General features: G+C 41.7%; 1 protein-coding gene across 1 annotated transcript in view; it reads right to left on the reverse strand.

Annotated features, from left to right (window-relative positions):
* The window catches only part of pappaa (pregnancy-associated plasma protein A, pappalysin 1a), an 83,245-nt gene extending 63,103 nt beyond the window's left edge, over nucleotides 1-20,142 (reverse strand). The window contains exons 1-7 of the mRNA XM_065284047.2: nucleotides 19,159-20,142; nucleotides 12,115-12,407; nucleotides 11,131-11,900; nucleotides 6,970-7,115; nucleotides 6,463-6,756; nucleotides 5,499-5,691; nucleotides 1,809-1,930 (exon numbers count right to left, since the gene is read on the reverse strand). Coding sequence (XP_065140119.1) covers nucleotides 1,809-1,930; nucleotides 5,499-5,691; nucleotides 6,463-6,756; nucleotides 6,970-7,115; nucleotides 11,131-11,900; nucleotides 12,115-12,407; nucleotides 19,159-19,546 — 2,206 coding nt within the window. The 5' untranslated portion in view covers nucleotides 19,547-20,142. The remainder of the gene's footprint in view (nucleotides 1-1,808; nucleotides 1,931-5,498; nucleotides 5,692-6,462; nucleotides 6,757-6,969; nucleotides 7,116-11,130; nucleotides 11,901-12,114; nucleotides 12,408-19,158) is intronic.
* Nucleotides 20,143-21,584: the final 1,442 nt, after the last annotated feature.

A 21,584-nucleotide genomic window follows, 5' to 3' on the forward strand; every position in this document is an offset into this window, starting at 1 on the left:
TGACAATCAGATTGACAGCAATCTTTGACTTGTATCCTTCACCGTCTCGGGTAGCTTCATTTCCATCAAAGCAGAACTTTAAAACTCCTCCAAATGTTCTGATGGAGATAAGACACTGCAAGACACCAGAGATGTAGAGCAAAGCGTGCCAACCGTGGGAATTGTTTAAATTAAACGAAAGCGGACGCCGCTTACCAAAAGCCTGACCCAGGGCTGTCGCCAGAACATACAGGAAAGCATTTTGTTTTCATGGGGGGCACACTTTATAAAGTCTTCAGTTCCACCAACAACGCAATAATAATAACAATACATACAGTAGCAGGTAGCATGTTAAAGTGTAAGGGCTATTTTGGGGATGTTTTACTGTAAATATAATTTTGTTTCATATTATTTTGTTTTAAATTATTACATTTAATTTAATAATGTGTTAAATTATCCGTTGTAGAGATCAGTAGGTCCTTTCCTGTGGTTTAAATACTGCTGAAGAGAGCGCTTAGAGCATTATGCGTATATGAAAGTGATCAAGATATTAAATAATAAGTTTGACCATATTAAAGGGGCACATCGTGTCATCTGGGGGGGCAATGCCCCCTAACCCCCCCCCCCCCCCACCCTCCGGAGACGGGCCCGGCCTGACCACAAAAACATATAGGGCATTTATCAGACTCCCAGAGGAAACGCTCAGCGTAAGAAGATTCCTCAAAGACGTGACTAGAACTATTTTATGCCAGCCATAGGGCTATTTTACGCCAGTAGTGCTCGCAAACAATAATTAATAAAGCAGCTGTCAGCGAATTCTGGAGAAGCACAGCTGTGTCGACTATTTATAAAAGAAAAGATTCCACCTCACTGATCACACTTACTCTCAAAGCAAATATAAGACATGCCGAGAAGTAACAGACATGCAGGAATACCTACATTAAAATTAATCATTTCGATTTCTATTGTAAACTAAATATATTTGATGGTATAAGTAAGATGTAGGTTGACTTTACTGAAGTGAGTAAGCGAGGCTCTTGACTTACCAATAGCAGATAAGCGGAAAACTGTGTGAAAAGGGTGATTATTTTTATTGTTAAATTATTCCTCTTACTCTTTATTGTTTTAAAGAAATCAATCCTGAAGACTCTTTCTAGTGCTCAAGCTATGTTTCAAAGCAAGCAAATCAGCTATTTTCACACGCGAGTGTTAGTGTAGCATTTTTTATATCAGTAAATTCCCAATGACCATGAAGCAGACCGACAAATTTAGACATCCCACCATACCAGAAGAATATGAAATGAGAGTCTTACTCATGTGGACGAAGGCAATTGTGCCATGGCAACAGACAACAAACATTTCCATTGGGATGCTCCGGTCATGGCTTCACGAGACTTCGGCACCCACATGCCAATGATCCGGAAAGCCCAAATGTGCATATGACTCTGCTAGCAAGTATCCCACAAGAGGAAGGAGACTTACCGTAATAAGCCTGAGATATTGACGGATGAAATTTTTATTTTGGTTGCCGAGTAAAATATTGCACAAGTAAATATTTTCGCAAGACTTCTGCTTCGGTCTAAATCACACTTGTCTGGAAAGCAGACCGATTCATCACCGCCACGACACATTCTCTATATCGGGTTTGATAAATAATGTATAATACTCAAGGACTTTTGGCACCCACACCTCAGACACAACATACATCCGTTATGGAGACGACGGTATGGCCGTCTTTTAAAGAAAAATCAAACGCATGCAGGATTAGCCAAATTCAACCAATGTTTAAAATAAATGTTTTTGTGTTAAGGCCGTTGACTGATGCTCACCTTCCGCTTCTCTTGGGCTCCAGTGTCCGGATGGGGAGCAGGGGCGTGGGGACGAGGAATTGGAGGCATACTGTACGAGGACCCCACCCTCGGCACATTTATCACATACTGATCCCACTTCTCTAGGAAACCAACAGAAAGAGACAGAATGCAACTTAGATAGAGTTCAGAAGATCAGGACATCACAATCAACACACACATCTCTGCTACAAATGAACACTAAAAGTTTGTTTGTGGGATCTACCGTTATCGTACAATTACACTGAAAGTGACAAGAGTGCAAACGTTACCCCAAAGGTGAGGTTCTTTGTACACAGAGGGTTTGTTGTAACACCTGATAGAAAATTTTGTTTAAAAACAAATAATTAAATTATTATATACAATTAACCCCGTGTTAGTTTGTGCCCTGCTCACTCAATACTGCAATAGTATGTGCTCATTGTGAAGATACGTTTTAAATATCACTTAACTATTGTAGCTAACTACATGAAAGCTACTTAAAGGCGAATCTATTTTTAAAAACTATCTAGATATGAGGAGCTCAGATGCCACCTGTCTCAAAAATGAGATGATGTGATAATGATATTGATAGTAGTGTTAATTTCGTCAGACGAGACGAGACGAAATATGTTCGTCAACAACCTTTTTTCCCATGACTAAGACGAAACGATGACGAGAGTGCACACATATTCAAAAATGCTGACTAAGACTAAATTAACATGCATTTTTGTTGACGAAAAAAGACGAGACTAAAATGTTTTGCATAAAATAAAAACTAAGATAAAATCTCTCTTCATTTTCGTCTTCAATCGTCTCTACTACATTTTATGCAATGAGGTCATATTTAAATGTGAATTCATTCATAAAAAGACTGCGTGCTCTTATTATGAAACTGCGCGTCTGTCATAACTCCAGTCAAGCTCGCGCTGCTGAAATCTCCATGCTAAGTGTTCACAATATAACATCCATTAGCAGTTAGTCTACAAACGTATTACATATGAGAAATATTGATATTTCTCCGTTGTTTCCATCGGATTTTGTTTCAAATAATCTTCATATGGTTTTTCAACAATTGCACGCACACGCAGCGCGATTCCACTATTGAAAAGGCATACGCGATCAGGTCAGTAAGAGTCTCATGTGTAAAATGAGCCCACACACATTATGATTAATATTTCACAAACAGCTAAAAAGTTTAGTGTTATGCAGCATTGTGTTGATGTTTTTGTGTCATATTCTCGTGTACCTGTTGTCTTCAGTAACTTCCACTGTCCACATTCGCTATTTACCAACATTGTTGATGTACCTTATATTATTCAAGTATTCTGAATGTACAGTATATTGTGAGGACAAAAACTTATTATTAGTAACTGATCGCTGCCTGGGTGCTTTCCTATCGCCCATCACTGAATGAATGGTGACGCAATTTACACGCAATAGAGATACGTCACCGCCGTTAACAAAGTTGCATTCAACAAAAATCATTCAACAAGTGTAACCAATATTTGAGATGTGTGTAACCCTATTTGACTAAAATGGTTATCAGAAAAAATCTCAGAAATAATTTCTTTTTAAAAAGCAAAAATGTTTTAACTAAAACTTGACTAAGATATATTAAGTCTTCTTTTGACTAAAATTAGACTAAAATAACAAGACTTTTAGTTGACTAAAACAAAACTAGACTAAAATGACAAGACTTTTAGTCGACTAAAACTTGACTAAGATACCTTGAGTTGTCTTTTGACTAAAACTAGACTGAAATGATGAGACTTTTAGTCGACTAAAACTTGACTAACAAAAAAAGATATGCACAAGACTAAGACTAAGACTAAATTAAAAATAGGTGACAAAATTAACACTAATTGATAGAATGCTCTCGGCACGTATTATATGTTCATCAAAATATTTTTGCTTAATCCCGGTCTCAGGTCTATGAAAAATACAGATTAATCTTGCAGACTTCGTAAAACACTTTCAGCAAAGTCCTCTTAAATCTGCATTATAAACTTACTCTAAAAATATATGAAGAGTTTGGTTCCAAAACACGATAAATGCCATAAAAAAAATAGTTACGGCCAAAATCAGTATTGCATCAGGTCAGTATTAAAAAGTAATTTCCTAATTTTACGCAAATATATCCGATATATCCGCCATGTTATCCTGTCATCTTTTCTCCATTTTTTCCAAACCGCAACAAACGTACTCCTCCTTCTCTGCAGAATGCAATAAATCTGCTCAACCAATCACAGCGCACCAATCTACACATTGTAAACAACAATGGCGCCGCGCACACGCAATCGTAGTTTTTCTCATGTACCTGTACTCTAAACAAACAAAAACAAAATAGTAATTTTAATGGTATTCAAGCTTCAAGCTTCTATCATGCTAACACATTGACCCCGAAAGATCTTATGAAAAACTTTTCATTATTTTACTCAAAGTCAACGAAAATCGAGCAGGACCAAAACATTTTACAGCTGATCACTGTCAAAGAAGTTCAGCGACTACGTCCCAAGGATGACATCAGCAATGGGAGTGTTATTAATATGACAAAGTAAGTGTTTTCATTAATGCCATTAATGTTTTTTTTAATCCGTTTTTATAATAAAACTGGTTGTGCACTGTCGTGGGTTATTTCTGCAATAACAACCGGCTGCCCATACATTATCTCTTACTTAACGTCACTATAAAATGATGATGAATTTTCACCGGTTCACTTAACTGAACTGATTCATTAAAACGAATCCCACATTGTAAGCAAGAAAATCCTTTAAAGCACATATTGCAGTAATTCTTCATAAGCTGTGAGTCAGAAAACAATGTCATATTAAAACCAGTGATGATTTCTGAAGAACTGAAACTATTAATTTATTAAAGCTGCTTTAAAAGCAGTTAGATTTGAACTATTTCTACTTTTAAGTTACTCTTCAACACAATACTGTCGTGAGTCATTGACCTTGGCCAAAGAAAAACACCAAATCTGTTTTCTGCTAAAACATTCAGTCTGTCATGTTTCACTGTTGGGTATGCATATAAACAAACGCAAGTGAACGGTCCAGGCAGAGAGTCTGAGAGCAACATGTCCCAGCATGCCTCATCCATGGGGTTTCCCTGACGCCCACTTCAGTCGAATCCACCTGTTTCTCATGTAACGGAGCCTCACGTACCCTCCACGAAAAAATACGACCGGCGTGCTCTTTAATTCTGATTCATAAACCGATGCAAAATAACACACAGACGAGTTCCACAGCTCTGAGTCACTGAACTGTTATCGCCAACCAGATGATTTTGGAAGGCGATGTGAACGAATTCCACTGTATCTACAACACAGCCGGTTCAACGCAGGTTGAAAACAGCGCTATTAATTGACAGCATGTGTTAGCGTTTGAGGAAAGTGTCTGTTTGGCAGACGCCGAGAATTCTGGGTTGTTTTGCTACACGTCCTCCCGTCTATTCTCACACTGTGCCCAAGAAAGCAATTATGAAACGTCTCCAATATTTGCCAAAGAGAACACGTTTGGACACGTCTCCTCTTTGCTCGAGTCAATATTTATATTGCACTATTCCAGCTATGCATATGTTAAAGCGAATCTCCCCCAGAGAGCGGATCGCATGCCGGTAATCGTTTCCCTACATGCAACCCAATACATTAGCAGTCTAACGGTCCGTGTCATCGCAACCTCAGTTCACCTGTCATAGAAGTGGCCGGAGATCGGAGGAAACCACTCCAGAGTAATGGACTCTTGATCCTGTGCCACCACTTGGGGAGCCAAAGGGACCGGAGGAGGCCTGTGGCGGGGTTGCCAGGTCTGGTAGATGAGATCCAGGTAACAGTGCATACGAGCCACCTGGTTGAGCGTGAATGAATCGGTGCAGTCGTCATCTAAGGGGAAGACGTTTGGCATTTATACAGGAATACAAATTCAAAGATGCAATAGCAGAAATAACACAATCATTAAACTACGAATTAACAATCAATTCCATATGAACGCTTTAATCAACACAGATGAATGTGTGGAGTGAAAAGAAGAAATGTAAGCAGTGATCGCGTACAAAATGTGGATTGACAACATCCTGTTATTGTAAATGTTGCCAAATATTTAAAAATATATATTTCTTTTCTGTATGCACAGAAAATGTTTATAGAAGTACTGCTTTGTTAAGAAATGTCCTGGAATGTATATGAATTACATGTGTTGTCAATTTTTCATGTCAAAAAATAATGCATATCTATATTACAATGTATATTCTTAAATGTAAAATTATTTATAAGGTAAGGTTATGTTAACGTATGCATTAAAATGGTAATGTTACGCAACCTTGACTGTTAGCAATGTGACAACAATTTTAATAGGACATTATTTTTCGAGAGCTTGCGATATGAGATATCTTCTGAAACGCCTAGACAGCAATGAGATCAAACGGAGATGTTATGGAGATCACATTTACATCCGTTCTCTTATTGGCGACAACCAATGAGAGCGCAGAAAGGGAAGATCATGTGATTTACTTGACCTCAAGCGGTGTCAATGCACCTTTAGATAGACTTAAGTCTCATCTGCCGTCTGATCTACATTCCTTCAATGTTGCATGTTTGTTCACGTGTTTGGTTTTACGGTGGAAATAGCGAATGTTTTAGGGAATATCTTCTTACCTGCGTAACTCATGTAATTATTAAACGGAGTGTGAACAAAGTTGCGATTCCCACACGTCTCGTTCCCGGGCTCGGGGTCCCGACAGTGCTTGTATTTGGGTGTGGGGTTGGTGTCGGCGCACAGATCGCCGGTTTCCAGCGAAGGTTCAGTCTCCAAACAGGCGTCGTTGCAGGATTCAATCTCAGAAATTCCCCGGAAGACGTGGTACAGGCCCAGACTGTGACCGATCTCATGAATCATGGTATGCGTGTGGCCAAAGGTACCGTAGAAAGATGGATTCAGCACAATGCCACCTGAGAGGAACCAGTTAAATGATAAACACTTCAATTAAAATATTGGCACAGGCATTTTGAAACATCTATAAATTCAATCATTTATGCCAACCACAAAATATGGTAAAGGAACACAGTGTTCAAAAGGATCTGTGAAAAACTGACTCAGCAACCGCAAGAACAGATTTCAAAACTCTTGACCTTGACTGAGTTTATGCAATAATTTCTCTTTACCTAGATGCGTCAGCGCCTCTTTGTCCCACGGCCAGGTGGCGACTCCAGCCAGGTCTTCATCTGAGGAATTGGCGAAGAAGATGTTGAGGTGTGTGGAGCCGTCCACATTGAGGATCTCTTTTAGCTCTTTCACATCCAGATAGGCCCTGCAGCCAGAAACAAACAAATGGGAAATTCGTTCGACATCAGTAACGAAAGCCAAAACTAAAGAAACTGCCATGTCATAACTGAAGGTATGCAGAGAGTCAAAAAATCTCCAAGATTAACAATTTAAACGAGACCGCTAGAGATTTCTTCTCGAAACAGAGATCTCCCATGCTTTTTTTCACTGCGTGTTGTTCGTTAATCGTCATGTTTGGACAAGCAGTTGTATCATAAGTATATTCAACACATGCACCACTATTTGCTCATGCAAAACAACAACTTCACTCAGAACATCAGATGTTATGCAATGAGATATCCCGGTCTGAGTAGTTTGTATTGTAAGGTATGGGAAATAAAAGTTGTTTTGGACATCTAAGAGCAAACTAAACAAAAGCTTGGAGGCTCAACTTCAATAATCAACTGACATCAATAAAATACACAAATCTCAGGGAATGTATACAATTTTTTATATGATACCAGGGTTTCTCACAGCACTTTTCAGTTTGGGCGGCCCGCCTAAGCTGGGAAACCCTACCGCCTTAACTAGGACTTTCAAAAAAAATAAATAATTTGCTGCAAAAAACCGTCAAGTGCATCTCGGGGAATAGCGCGGATGCTCTTCACACCGCGAGTGGGCACACGCGCCACACGGCCGAAATGAGATAAAGACGTGGTCCGTCATGTCTGAAGTATAGCCAGTTGATAAAACACGTGTCCGTGAGAACTGTAAGTGGACTTATGTTTTGGGGGTTATTTAAGCCTGTAATTGTATTAGTCTATAGTTCTTGCAAATTTAAAGTAAGTTAGCTGGTGATTTGTTGTTTGAGAAACCTGCTAGCTAGGTTTCCACATATAACCACACATATAACCACAACTTTTCGTCTTGCATTAGCTGTGTGACACACCAGCGCAACCTTACGTATTACATAATCACGTGGAAAGGTCACGGGTTACATATATGAAATGCACATTTGTGGACCATTTTAAACAATAAACTGACACAAAGACATGAATTAATATTATTACACATACAATAACGTCTAAACGCTCCTCTTTCTCCACACTTGTAAACACTGGGGGTGGTAGTTTCACATACGTCATGCGTGACCTTTTGACATGCTTACGCAATACGTAAGGTCACACTGGCACATCATAAGTGTAGTGCAAGATGAGAAGTTGTGGTTTAAAAGGGCAAATTTTCACTGAACAAAGAAAGACATCAACAATTTGGATGACATGGGGGGGAAACAATTATCGGGATTTTTTTATGAAAGTGGAGTAATCCTTTAAAGGACGGCAAAGCAACAAACACAGGAGGATTAGCTCTATCCTAACATTGTCAAAAATGCAACCACTTTTTCGCCAAAATCATTCCAGGGTAAATAGAAAAAATTCACAATCAAATTTAAGTGCAAAAAAAGTATAAAACACAAATCTACAAACATTTCTGACAACAAGGTGTGCACACAAATCTACAAACCCACAATCTACTTAAGCCAATCATATATGACCAATCGTGACAGACTATAGCTTTTTTTGCATTTTGTTTTACAATCAATCATTTAGTTTTAAAACCGTTAACTCCTGTTAAACGAGTTAACCTCTTCACTCCTGTAGTCAACTGAGATACTCTGCGTGCAGTTGACCTGAAGCAGTTTGCCTTAAGCTCAGCTTTCCCATGGGACAAAACATTACAGAGGTGAGGAATTTTCTACTCGCATGCTTTCACCGTTCCACTGGAATGTTTATGTGACGAGTTTAACTTCTGACGGAGATAATGTTGCATTACCGTAACTGAAACCTTCTTCAGACACCTTACAGTACTTTAAAAATAGGACATACATTAGAATGGAAAAAGGCAATGAGTGATTTTAATACCGCTAGGAAAGTCATTCATTCAATTTGATTTGACGCAACTAACATCTTCTACACAAATTCACTGGAATAACAAATCCATGCCAATGCAGATAAGCTCCTCAACTCCTTCGGGTTGAGATAAGAAACTACGTCAAAGGAAGACAGGACGCGACTACAGGAACATTTCAGCTGTCTAATAGCACGCGGTTGCTATGAGAGAGATTTCCACAATAAAAGGATGAAGAGAGACATCCAAAACCGTTGTGATATACAAATCTTGGAACTCCGTCAACTGACCAGACCCCAACCTCTTTAGTTCTTCTTCTTCTTCTAAGTCTGGTCCACGTTGACCTTTCAGAAAGATCAGCAGCAGGTGTGCGTCTGTAAGTGTCTTTCCAGAGACAGGTGCTTTATGAGGGCTTGATGTGCTAAGAGACCATTTTACACCAGAGCACTACATAAGGGCAAAACCATTAATGTCGGTTATGTTTATGGGCTTCAGCTCAACACTCAAGTGTAAAGTGCTCGAGTCAGGACTTCCCTTAGATGACCCCTACACCACTGCTCGGGAAACCCTTGCACACACTACAGCCGATGGAAAGTGGGGTCGTGACAACACCAAAGCCGTGATGGAAAACTATGTGACCCAAAACTGGTTTATGAATAAATGCATGGTAGAGATTGACTCGCGATGTGTAAGTATTAGGTTACCAAGCAGCTCTATACACAAATGACATTCAGGGCTTAAGTTCGTCCATGTGGCAGAAGTTCAAATAAAACGACGTTATAAAACTCCCTTCCAGCCATGCTCTCCCAAAAACAACATGCAACTTGATTTCATCAAAGGTGCTTAAAACAAATGCCGAAAACATGCAAGAGGACAAAAGTATCCCTGTGTTCTCCCACTGGATGCAAGCATCCAACCTCATGTCTTCTGTTAGCTGGATTCCTAAACAAGCAAAGTGGTAACAGGCTCCGGGTCTACAAAAATAAACTTCAGACCACACAGCCGCTGTTGCGCCACGCATGCAGCACAACGTTCCTCCAGAATTCCACAATTAAGACGGAATGTTGACGAATGTTTGTGGCGCGGCCATCAAGCGCGTCCCGCTAGACGTTTCATAATCAAAGCTAAATAAACACCCGCTCGAGGCTCTTATCTCAATATTCTCACTCTCGTCTTTCTAAGAAACCATCTTTCATCCGTTATTCGCAATATTTCCATTAAAGGCTCAGGTTTGGCATACCGCCGGTTACTGCAACTGGATTGAATATCCGCTGATAAATAGTCTCTTGATGATTACGATGGAATAATATTTGTGAAAAACCACCTGCTTGTTTTTTTGCGACGGATGTCATCTCGAAGCTCATTTGAAGAACTATAGAAATATCACTGGACGTGTTCGTCCGGCCTGGAATGTTTTCAAAACAGCTAATAGAAAACATTGATTTTTCCTTGAAAATGAGATTACTGGAATACCGAGATGATTCAAGTTGTTTACAGGCACTTATCGATTCATTCACCCTTTTCTCCGAAAGCGGATCATCTCGACGTGGAACGTTTCAACTTTTCCCATGAACCTGCGTGCACTTTTGTAAACAAAAGTTTATGACTGCATCCGAAAACAAAACTGTTGCTCGGACACAAGTCTAAACAACAACTAAATACGCTTTCGTGAAATGTTCGTAAATAGGACTTTGTAGTTTTGCATTCCACGCAACTTAAATCAAAAACAATTAAATCCTCGGCTATTCTGCAAGTCCTAGGGCTGTACCTGTTGTTGTAAGACAAATGACCGCTGCTACCCATCCCGAACAGACGGTCTCCATTCTCAGAAACTGTAAACATGTTGTGCTTTCTCTGCATTTGCCTCAGGTACTTGCACTTAGTAATCCAATTTCCTTTTGTCTTTTTGGCTCGAATAGTGATGTTTAAAAGTGCAAGGAGATCATTGTACAGCAGTCAGTAAACAGTTTTTCTCAGAGGAACACAAAACCCTCGAGAAAACACTTAGAAGATCTCACTTCAATAGCCAAAGGCTTGTGAGAGACTCTGTAAATGCCTTTAGACTATCCGGTAAGCCACTATCCACCATTTAATAAACCCTAAGTGCTTCCTCTTTGGAAGAAAGATTTAAAGATGTGAGCTCCATAACTCACCTTAAATGAGAAGATGGATTGAAGCATGTCTTGGTCACATCGGTGACGCTGGGGTCGCAGCAATCGCCTTTATCGTAACTGTAGTTCTCGTTGTTGCATTCTGGGTCACAGACGCCATTGCCTTGTTTATGCTCGGGGCATCGGGTCCTAGGTTTGCAACAACCGGCATCAAAGCCAGTCAGCGTGTGGTTACATTCGGGGTCACAATCTTCATCGCCCACCTTGCTGATGTCACAGTTGGCAAGCACTAGACGGTTAAACAGAGAAGAGTTGCTCACGTTGTGTACGGTCAGCTCCCAGGTGATGTTGTACATGCTGAAGGCCTCGTTCAGATGCTGATGTTGCAGATGAATCTGCTGGTCTGTGACCGTGGGTTTTCGGCGAAAGTCGTCGAACAAGTTTACGACGCGGTAACGCACCGTTTTGGGTCGCCGGAAGCTCCAGAAGTGGTTGTAGTTGCGTACCACTTCCGTGTTATCGCACACCGTCTGTCCGCAGTTCGGAGGCTCCAAGGTGCCGTCCAAAGACCCCAGACCGGCGCGAGGACCCTCGTCCGGTACCGGTAAACTGCCATCCTTTACCGGAAGCCATTTGCGTGCTGGGTGCTCGAAGGTCTCGCGGATCACCAGGTCCACCAGATCCTCGGGATCTTCTTGTCCGTGCATGTCGCTCATGATCTGTCGCTGAGACATGGCCTGTTGCCACAGACCCACTCGCTCCACCGAACCTCTGTAGTTATGATTTAAGGCATTTCCACCAACCATCAGCACCTGGAGATCAGATCAGATCCACGTGTTATATTTAACATGGATACATGATTTATGTGTGACCTGGCAAATTTTTGATCTTCTAATATGAAAACACATCTGCATGGTTGTCTAAAGCAGTCTTTTGACATATTTCTTACAAAAATCTAAGCAAACTTGCATGTCCGAGATGTTGGGTAAAAATGAAAAGCTTCACAGCTAACAGAATTAAACTTACCTTACACTTTTTAGTTAAAGGGCTGAAGACATCACCTGACTGTTCTCTGCTAACAGCTGTCTGAGCACCATTGACATAAAGCTTCATATAGAGGCCATTGTAAGTCACGGCTACATGAGCCCACTGGCCGGGTGCGTAGCGAGCATTCGAGTGAATGGAGGTCACTTTGTGTGCTCGATCCGTCTTTAACGAGAAGAAGAAACGCGGGTCGCGGTTTCCCTGTTCGCTTACGGCTTGAATTCCCAACAGCCATCCGCGATCACTGGAGGCGTAGAAGCATTTGTCGAAGAGACCTGCGATCGAGGACACAAAATAAGTATGAATTAACATTTACAACATGCGCATTTGCTTGTTTGTTAAGTTGCTGCATATAAGCAACTATTACTTTTTGTTTTACAAGTTATTTTAAATGCTATCACGATGTGTCGGAGGAAGAGTACCACCTGACTGGCCACGTCCCCCCAACTTGCACTTTACATTATCAACTTGCAAGGCCATGCACACATTAACAAATGCTTTTTCAGAAATAATAATAAAATAAACATGAATAGTGCAGTATGATAGTCTACATAAAGAAACAACACGAGCAGTAAAGCACTGTTAGGCTCAAGCTGCTTGGTTCTAATAATGCTTTAAAGGAACAGTAAGTAGGATTTATCCCCATCTAGTGGTGAAATTGTATTGTGCATTTAAATGAGTAGTGCTCTCTAGCGCCTCGCTTTTCCAAATACGTCTTGCAACTACGGTAGCTGTTATGTAATCATTGATCTCCTTGTCCGTTTCAGCTAGTTCACGTGTTCTGAATCAAAACGTATTGTGGAAACGCGTTGGTAGCCTAGTGCTTTTTGTCCCTCTCTGCTATTATAGTTTATCAATACGGCGGAACGACATGGAAGCCTCCTTGGACTTACCCGTTCAATGTAAGTAAAGAGGATAAATTCTAAGCTTGCAAAGAAAAGTCAGATCATTGGCAGAGGTCATTTGACACCAATGAGGACATATTTATGAATAAAGACATTGATTTTGATTAATAAAACACTTAAAATCCTCCTTACAGTCCCTTTAAAGGGCACCCTTTTATGCAAAATCCACTTTTACAAGGTGTTTGGACATAAATGTGTGTTGGCAGTGTGTGAACACAACCACCCTACCATAAAAAAATTCACCCGGTCCTTTTTTAATCCTCAAGATACCAAATCAGTCTCATTAGACATGCCGCTTAATTCTCTTATCAATGTGATGTCACACTGATTAAGCCCGCCCACATATGTCATTTCAAGGCTTCTAGCATCTAAAGCAGGTCAGTAAGGTGCAACATACAAGTAATAAAGATAAGGTGTGTTTATGTATGCTAGTAAAACTTTCCGGCACTGTGACCTCTGTCAGACTTGGGAATCTTTCTGACGATGGGAATCCTCTGAATGCTGAGCAGGATTTGAGGTGAGCAAGAAGATCGTATCTGGGTCAATATTAAACGGAGGAGCTCCTGGAGTCTGTGGGGCCGTACGAGGGGTCAGCGCTGTTAAACATTACAGCTGAGCTATGACACAGACAGAAAGGTCTGCCATCTGTCAGTAAACACACTCAAAGTAAAAGGTGTGCTAAAATGCCTGAGGGTCTATTATGTAAACACCTGTCAGAGGGCTGCCACGCTCAATTAATCCAACACATTACATTTTTGCAGACAAACCGTGCAGTGCAGTTGAACAAACACACACAGACACACACACACACACACACACACACACACACACACACAGGTATTTGCATACAAGCAAAACCATGCAGAACAACTTCAATCTGGCTCAATGAAAACCTCGTTTGCACTTGCCATTTGTCTTGCTTTAGGAAAACATATTCGATACATAATTGAGAAAAATGCCTTTCAGAGGCTGATGAAAAGCAGAGGTTGAAGAAATGCATTCAGACATTCAGAGCTGACTCTCATTTAGAGAAAGAACCACAGGAAGAGGAAATTTCACTAAGATGAGGATGTAAAGACTGTCATCAGATCATTTTTGTGAAGAAAAAAGCTCAACGACACTGAACAACTGAGTTAAAATCCAACAATCTAATTTGAAAGAAGATCTGTTACTGCTGTGCATTTTGAAATACAAGCAAAGAGTTCATCCGTGAATTCACTGCCGGTTTGACACAAGTGCTTGTGATCTTAAACTTTTAAAAGCTCGTGCAAGTCTTACAGAAAGACAGACAGACAGGCAGACATAGACAAACACACACAGACAGACAGACAGGCAGACACAGACAAAAACACACACAAACACAGACAGACACACACAGTCAGACACACAGAAAAACAGGAAGACGCAGACCGAAACACACACAGACAGACAGACACTGACAGACAGACAGACACACACATACACAGACAGACACACACACACAGTCAGACACACAAACACACAAAGAAAACAGGCAAAGGCAGACCGAAACACACAGACAGACACACACACACGCACACACACAGATTGACACGCACAGAGACAGACACACACACAGGCAGACAGACAGACAGACAGAAAGAGAGACAGACAGACACTAACAGACAGACACACAGGCCCGACAGACAGACAGACAGACAGAGAGACAGAAAGAGAGACAGACAGACACTGGCAGACAGAAATAGAGACAGACAGACACTTACAGATAGAAACACACACAGACAGACAGACACTGACAGACAGACAGACAGACAGACACACACATACACAGACAGACACACACAGTCAGACACACAAACACACAAAGAAAACAGGCAAAGGCAGACCGAAACACACAGACAGACACACACACACACACACACACACACACACACACAGAGATTGACTTGCACAGAGACAGACACACACACACACACACAGGCAGACAGACAGACAGACAGACAGACAGAAAGAGAGACAGACAGACACTGACAGACAGACACACAGGCCGACAGACAGACAGACAGACAGACAGACAGAGAGACAGAAAGAGAGACAGACAGACACTGGCAGACAGAAATAGAGACAGACAGACACTTACAGATAGAAACACACACAGACAGACAGACACTGACAGACAGACAGACAGACACACACATACACAGACAGACACACACAGTCAGACACACAAACACACAAAGAAAACAGGCAAAGGCAGACCGAAACACACAGACAGACACACACACACACACACACACACAGAGATTGACACGCACAGAGACAGACACACACACACACACACACACACACACACACACACACAGGCAGACAGACAGACAGACAGAAAGAGAGACAGACAGACACTGACAGACAGACACACAGGCCGACAGACAGACAGACAGAGAGACACAAATACAGACAGACAGACACAGACAGACACTTACAGATAGAAAGAGAGACAGACAGACAGAAAGAGAGACAGACAGACACTGACAGACAGAAAAACAGACAGACAGACAGACAGAAAGAGAGACAGACACTGACAGACAGACACACAGGCAGGCAGGCAGACAGACAGACAAACAGACAGACACTGACGGATGGACAGACACAAAGGCAGACAAACAGACAGACAGAAAGAGAGACAGACAGACACTGACAGACAGAAAGAGAGACAGACAGAAAGAAAGACAGACAGACAGACAGACACTGACAGACAGAAAGAGAGACAGACAGACACTGACAGACAGACAGACACACAGGCAGACAGCCAGACAGACGGACAAACAGACAGACAGAAATAGAGACAGACAGACAGACAGACAGACAGACACAGACAGACACTGACAGACGGACAGACACACAGCTAGCCAGAAGGACAGACAGACACTGACAGACAGACAGAAAGAGAGACAGACAGACACTGACAGACAGACACACAGGCAGACAGACAGACAAACAAACAGACAGACAGAAAGAGCGACAGACAGGCAGACAGACAAACAGACAGACACTGACAAACAGACACACACAGACAGACAGAAAGAGAGACAGACAGACACTGACAGACAGACAGACACATGCAGAGAGAAAGAGAGACAGACACACAGGCAGACAGACAGAAAGAGAGACAGACACTGACAGACAGTCACACAGGCAGAAAGACAGACAGGCAGACACTGATAGACAGACACACAGGCAGACAGACAGGCATACACTGACAGACAGACACACAGGCAGACAGACAGACAGGCAGACACTGACAGACAGACAGACAGACAGACACACAGGCAGACAGACACACAGGCAGACAGACAGACAGACACACAGGCAGACACACACACAAACACACTGAAAAACAGGCAGACAGACAGACAGACAGACAGACAGACAGACAGACACTGACAGACAGACAGAAAGAGAGACAGACAGACACTGACAGACAGACAGACAGGCAGACAGACAGACAGACAGACAGACAGACACACTGAAAAACAGGCAGACAGACAGACAGACAGAAAGAAAGAGAGACAGACACACAGACAGACACACAGACAGAAAGAGAGACAGACAGACACACAGACAGGCAGACAGAAAAAGAGACAGACAGACACACAGGCAGACAGACAGACAGAAAGAGAGACAGACACTGACAGACAGACACACAGGCAGAAAGACAGACAAACAGACAGACACACAGAGTCAGACACACAAACACACTGAAAAACAGGCAGACACAGACAGAAACACACACACAAACAAACACACACAGGCAGACACATAAACACACAGAAAGACCGGCAGACACAGACAGAAACACACACACAAACACACACACACACATACAGGCAGACACATAAACACACAGAAAGACAGACAGGCAGGTACAGTAAACAAACAAATAGGCAGACAGAGGCAGACACACACACACGCAGAGAAAGAAAGGCAGGTAACCAGACAGTTTGTGATGTGTTTTCACGGGATGTGCTGGACAAATCAACTTATCTGAGCTTTATTTACTTTTCCTGCCATCCTAAAACACAAACACACTTTGATGTTTCTTAACAGGTCAAAGTATCTGAGATGAAATCTGCTGTCTCAGCCCTTCACTATCTCATAGTTTTAAAGACGAGCACATGATTCACCTGCTCCCGCAGCAGACCTGATGGAAACTCCTAATCATCTCATCAAAGTCAACATCAGACTGCTGAAATCACAAGACAATGTGCTTTTTCCTCTACTGTTCCCAGTGTTCAAAGTCAACACCCTACAGATCTCCAGTCTGATGTCAGTCCTGAGAGTTCAACTAATAATCTACGAGCTCTATAGAGGACTCGTCCAGATGAGCTTGTCTACAGCCTGCAGTCTCTGCGCTGTTCAGGGTGCTGAATTCACTCATGTTGGCAGGACATTTTAATACTGGAACTTAATTTACTTCTGTTTATCCTTTGTCAAACGCAATATAACCTCATATATGTTATGCTCCAGACTATAACAGCCCTGCTCCACGGTCCATGCGTTATGAAATAACAAACATGACACCGCACCGAGAACAAAACAACATCAAAACTGTGCAAAAACAACAAGAAAGACAAACAAAACAGCGGCTTCCCTCAAAACAACAGCATGTTAGACTGCCTTATGTTTTCAATCTTAGATTTAAAAGATTAAGCATGCGCACATCTGCCCAAGTGCACATCAATCACTTCGGATTGTTTATAAAAACCATACTGCATAGATTTCAAAGCCATCAACACAAGCACAATATAAACAGATATATAGAAATAACTCTGGGGTTCACTGATGGCTTTGCAATTTTCAAATTTTTCTATTATTATTATTATTCAAGCCTTTTAGACTTCACTGTGTTGCCTTTTAATTTATCTCATACATCATCATAACACACACTTTTATAGATCTAATTGAGCATTTTTTATGCGGTAACATAATTTTGTTGTAATTTTGTCAAATGCAATAAAGTTTCATATACATCAAGACTTTTGGACTTTATGGCATTACATTTTGATTCTGCAAATATGCTGCAACGAGATCTATGACATCATCACGCAGGCTTTTACAGATGTACTGCATAATATTTCACATGGTTTATTTCAGACATTCAGTCCAATGCAAACCCAGCAGCTCACTGCAAGCCTGAAACAGATGATGTCATCTCTGTGGTGGGAGCCTGAAAGGGAGCGCATTGGCATCACATGACGCACCAGTTGTGGAAGTTCATTCTGATGCATCCATTCGTGCGTGACTGTGTGGAAAAAACAAACGTCTGGCAGCCAGAATATTTTCTAACTTGAGACTTAAAGATGGACTTGGTATCGTGTCGTTAACGCTCTCTGTTGGCAGAAAGCGGAATGAAAAGCGATGCTGTAATGCTTACTCATTCAAAAAACAACGTGAATGTGTGAACTGCGTGGCATTTGGAGATTGCAAACTCAAATATGTGCTTTTTGAGTCCGAAGGAAACGAAAGAGACGCAATGCAAAGCGCGAAAAGTGATGCGCAAAGCGACCGCGCACGCCGCACACACACATCTGCAAGCATGTTTCACTTTTCTCTTGTTTTTCTCTCCTGGCTGGTTGGAGAGGGGGGGCGGGTGGGGTTTTCGGGTCTTTCGGGGATTTGAGGGTCGTGTGGTTTAAAAGAGGGGCAGGTCCGTGTTGCTCTCCAGACGCGCAAAGGCGCGGGGAGGGAAAACCCTGGAGATGTCAACAGTACAGTATGTGTGAAACATCACGGCTGAGGTCTGGATACATTCACAGATACAATTACACCATACTGAATGATAAGCCAATGAGAAATAAATGTGTATCGTGTTTTCTCTCTCTGTGTGTGTGAATGGATTAATATCCTGTCCGGTGCACACGAGATAGCAGAAATGCACCAAAGTATATGTCAAAATCAACTTTATGCCAAAGGACTCCACATTACATACCCTACATTTAATTCTGAAATCATTAGTGATATAAAACTTGGTTTCATCGATTCTGCACGATTCTAGTGTTGTTACACCACCTGCTTATAAGCATCAATATTGTGCACAAGTACAAACATGCATTCATGCGTTAAACTTGGACATGAATCATACCGGCTATTACTGTAGGGGAGCGCTGACCACCCTCCGGCTTGACCCACATCTGGAGAGTAAAATTTCCCCTCGGTATCTCCACGCCGGGTTTGAGTCTCAGCTGATCCCCTCTGCCCGTGAAATACACGGCTTTTCCCCGAGAGGAACTCGCGTCCTCCGCTGGAGAGTAACGGCGACGCTGGCGCGGAAGCCGGCGATCCAGCGCGGGGAGGGAGCGCTTGCCCCGGGGCAGTCGGGTGGCACAAGCCCCCGGGAAGACCGCTTTGGCTTCTCTCATCTTCACCACCTCGCGCTTGGAGCGGGTCTTTCTTAGGACCGTCCCGCAGTCTGATCCCACGCACAGGATGAGCAGAATGGCCAGACACTGGAGAAAAGTCCAAACTTTCATTTTATCCAAAACAGTGATGATGGGTAGATAAGAAGTCCCAAAAGCAATGCGCCCGGTCGCACTCTTCGTCTCCAAAGTCCCTCCACTTGTTGTTTTGGTCTTTTCGTCTTCAGTCGTTTGTCAAACACGAAGGATCCAGACACACAAACCCATGGAGGTCTTTCCTCTTTATTTCTTTATACACGAGACGCATTTACCGCGCCTGGAGGCAAAAGTGAATCTTCTGCGCGCTCAGGGGTTGAATCATTGATTCAACCCGATAATCAATCAGTAATCGATAACGATCTTCATGCACAATTAATCTTCTGTATAACTCGCAAAACAATGTTGAGAAAACACGTGTGAACGCAGAACAGGTCCAGACACGGCGAGCTGTCATATGTGAGGATGTGTTTGTGCTGAAGTTGGATGAGATGTTCTGCTTGAGGTGTCCAGAGCATCGCGGATCCCCATGGATGTGCTGTGAGGTCCTTCAGTCCTATATGAGTGAGAGTGATCCTCACATGAGAGCAGAACAGCCCATGTTTCAATCCTGCAAGAGTTTCCTCCTATTGTGCTGAGCTGAAGTCACAGGTAACTCACTGAGCTTGCACACATGCTCGTTCCTCTAAGTGTTGGATAGTGTTTCCAGTGTGTGTGTGTGTGTGTGTGTGTGTGTGTGTGTGTGTGCGCGCGCGCGTGTTTGTGTGTGTGTGCGCGCGCGCGCGTGTCCCTCTAGTGGCTACAATTCAAATAATCTCATTCATTTGAAAGTTTTTGGTGGTTCAGAGCTGGAGATCTGAACGCAGTGGGAATACACCAAACTAAACTTGTCTTAATGTTCATGTAGAGCATTGCTTTAGTAAGGTTGTTTAGTTGTTAGTATGAAAGCATCTGCCAAATGTGTACATGTAAACTTTGTTTTTATGGTTTATAAAGTCTGCATGTGCTTGATCTTGGTAGACTTTGAGCAATGCATTACATTTAAACATATTACCAAAATCATGAACAATGGCATTATGAAACATTAAGTGTTAATTACGAGCGTTTAAAGAGGTCCCTTGGCCTGCATGTGTCCTGCCGAAACAGGAAAAGACCTGGAATCTGGGCTATTCTCCATTAAATTGTCCGAGAGTTTATTTCCTCAGTTCTTTGAGGTGGTCCACCTTTGTATAGCAGACCATCTGTGTGGAGCGTGGAGACAGAGCTGCTGTGGAATGCCACAAGATCTTTTGTTCTCTGTTTGTTTGGTGTAAACGAACACGCAGACAGCAGAAAATTGCTACCTACCATAAAACAAGGCCAAACCAATGTTAAATATTTGCCTCAGTTTTGTCACATTGCAGTGGCTGGAGCACATTTTTTTCCTTTGTCCAGACGGAAGAGAGGAATGACGCAGGTCATAGTGGTCATGTCACCCTGACTGACTGATAGACCATCATCTCATCTCTCTTTCCGTTCTGCTGAATTCCTTCTCACAAAGGACATGGCGTCAAAGTTTGGCTAACGCTCCATAATGAGATCATCATTCATAGAGAACATCATTGTTTACATTAAAAGTTGCACAAAAATGAAATTATAATTCACAATTTGCTTAAACAAAGTAGGTTGCAACTAGCGTTCATTTTCATTACCGATTAATCGGACGATTAATTTTTCCAATTTATCAGATAAAAGCCCTAAACATCGGTTCAATTCAATTTTTCACTTATTATAGCTAAATAAATCCCTAAATTAGAGTATTCATGTGAAGAAGTCTAAGCAGTTTACTAAAATAATCTTATATTTTAAGCATTAAATAAAAAGTTTGTCCAGTTTTTAAATTGTAAAACATCTTTAAATGTTAAAATATAACACACTAAGTTTTTAGGAGTATTAAGGGATGTGCTGGTGAGGAAATTTTGTCACAGATTAATTAACTTATTTTGATCTTTAAATTTAGATCTTGATGAGATAAACATTATTCATGTTATTATTATTCAACTAATAGATAATGACACTAGTTGACAACTATTTTCATGATCAATTTTATCAATTAGTTGTTGCTGCCCTAAAACAA

This window comes from Paramisgurnus dabryanus, chromosome 5 (genome assembly GCF_030506205.2).
Source record: "Paramisgurnus dabryanus chromosome 5, PD_genome_1.1, whole genome shotgun sequence".
Classification (NCBI taxonomy): Eukaryota; Metazoa; Chordata; class Actinopteri; order Cypriniformes; family Cobitidae; genus Paramisgurnus; species Paramisgurnus dabryanus.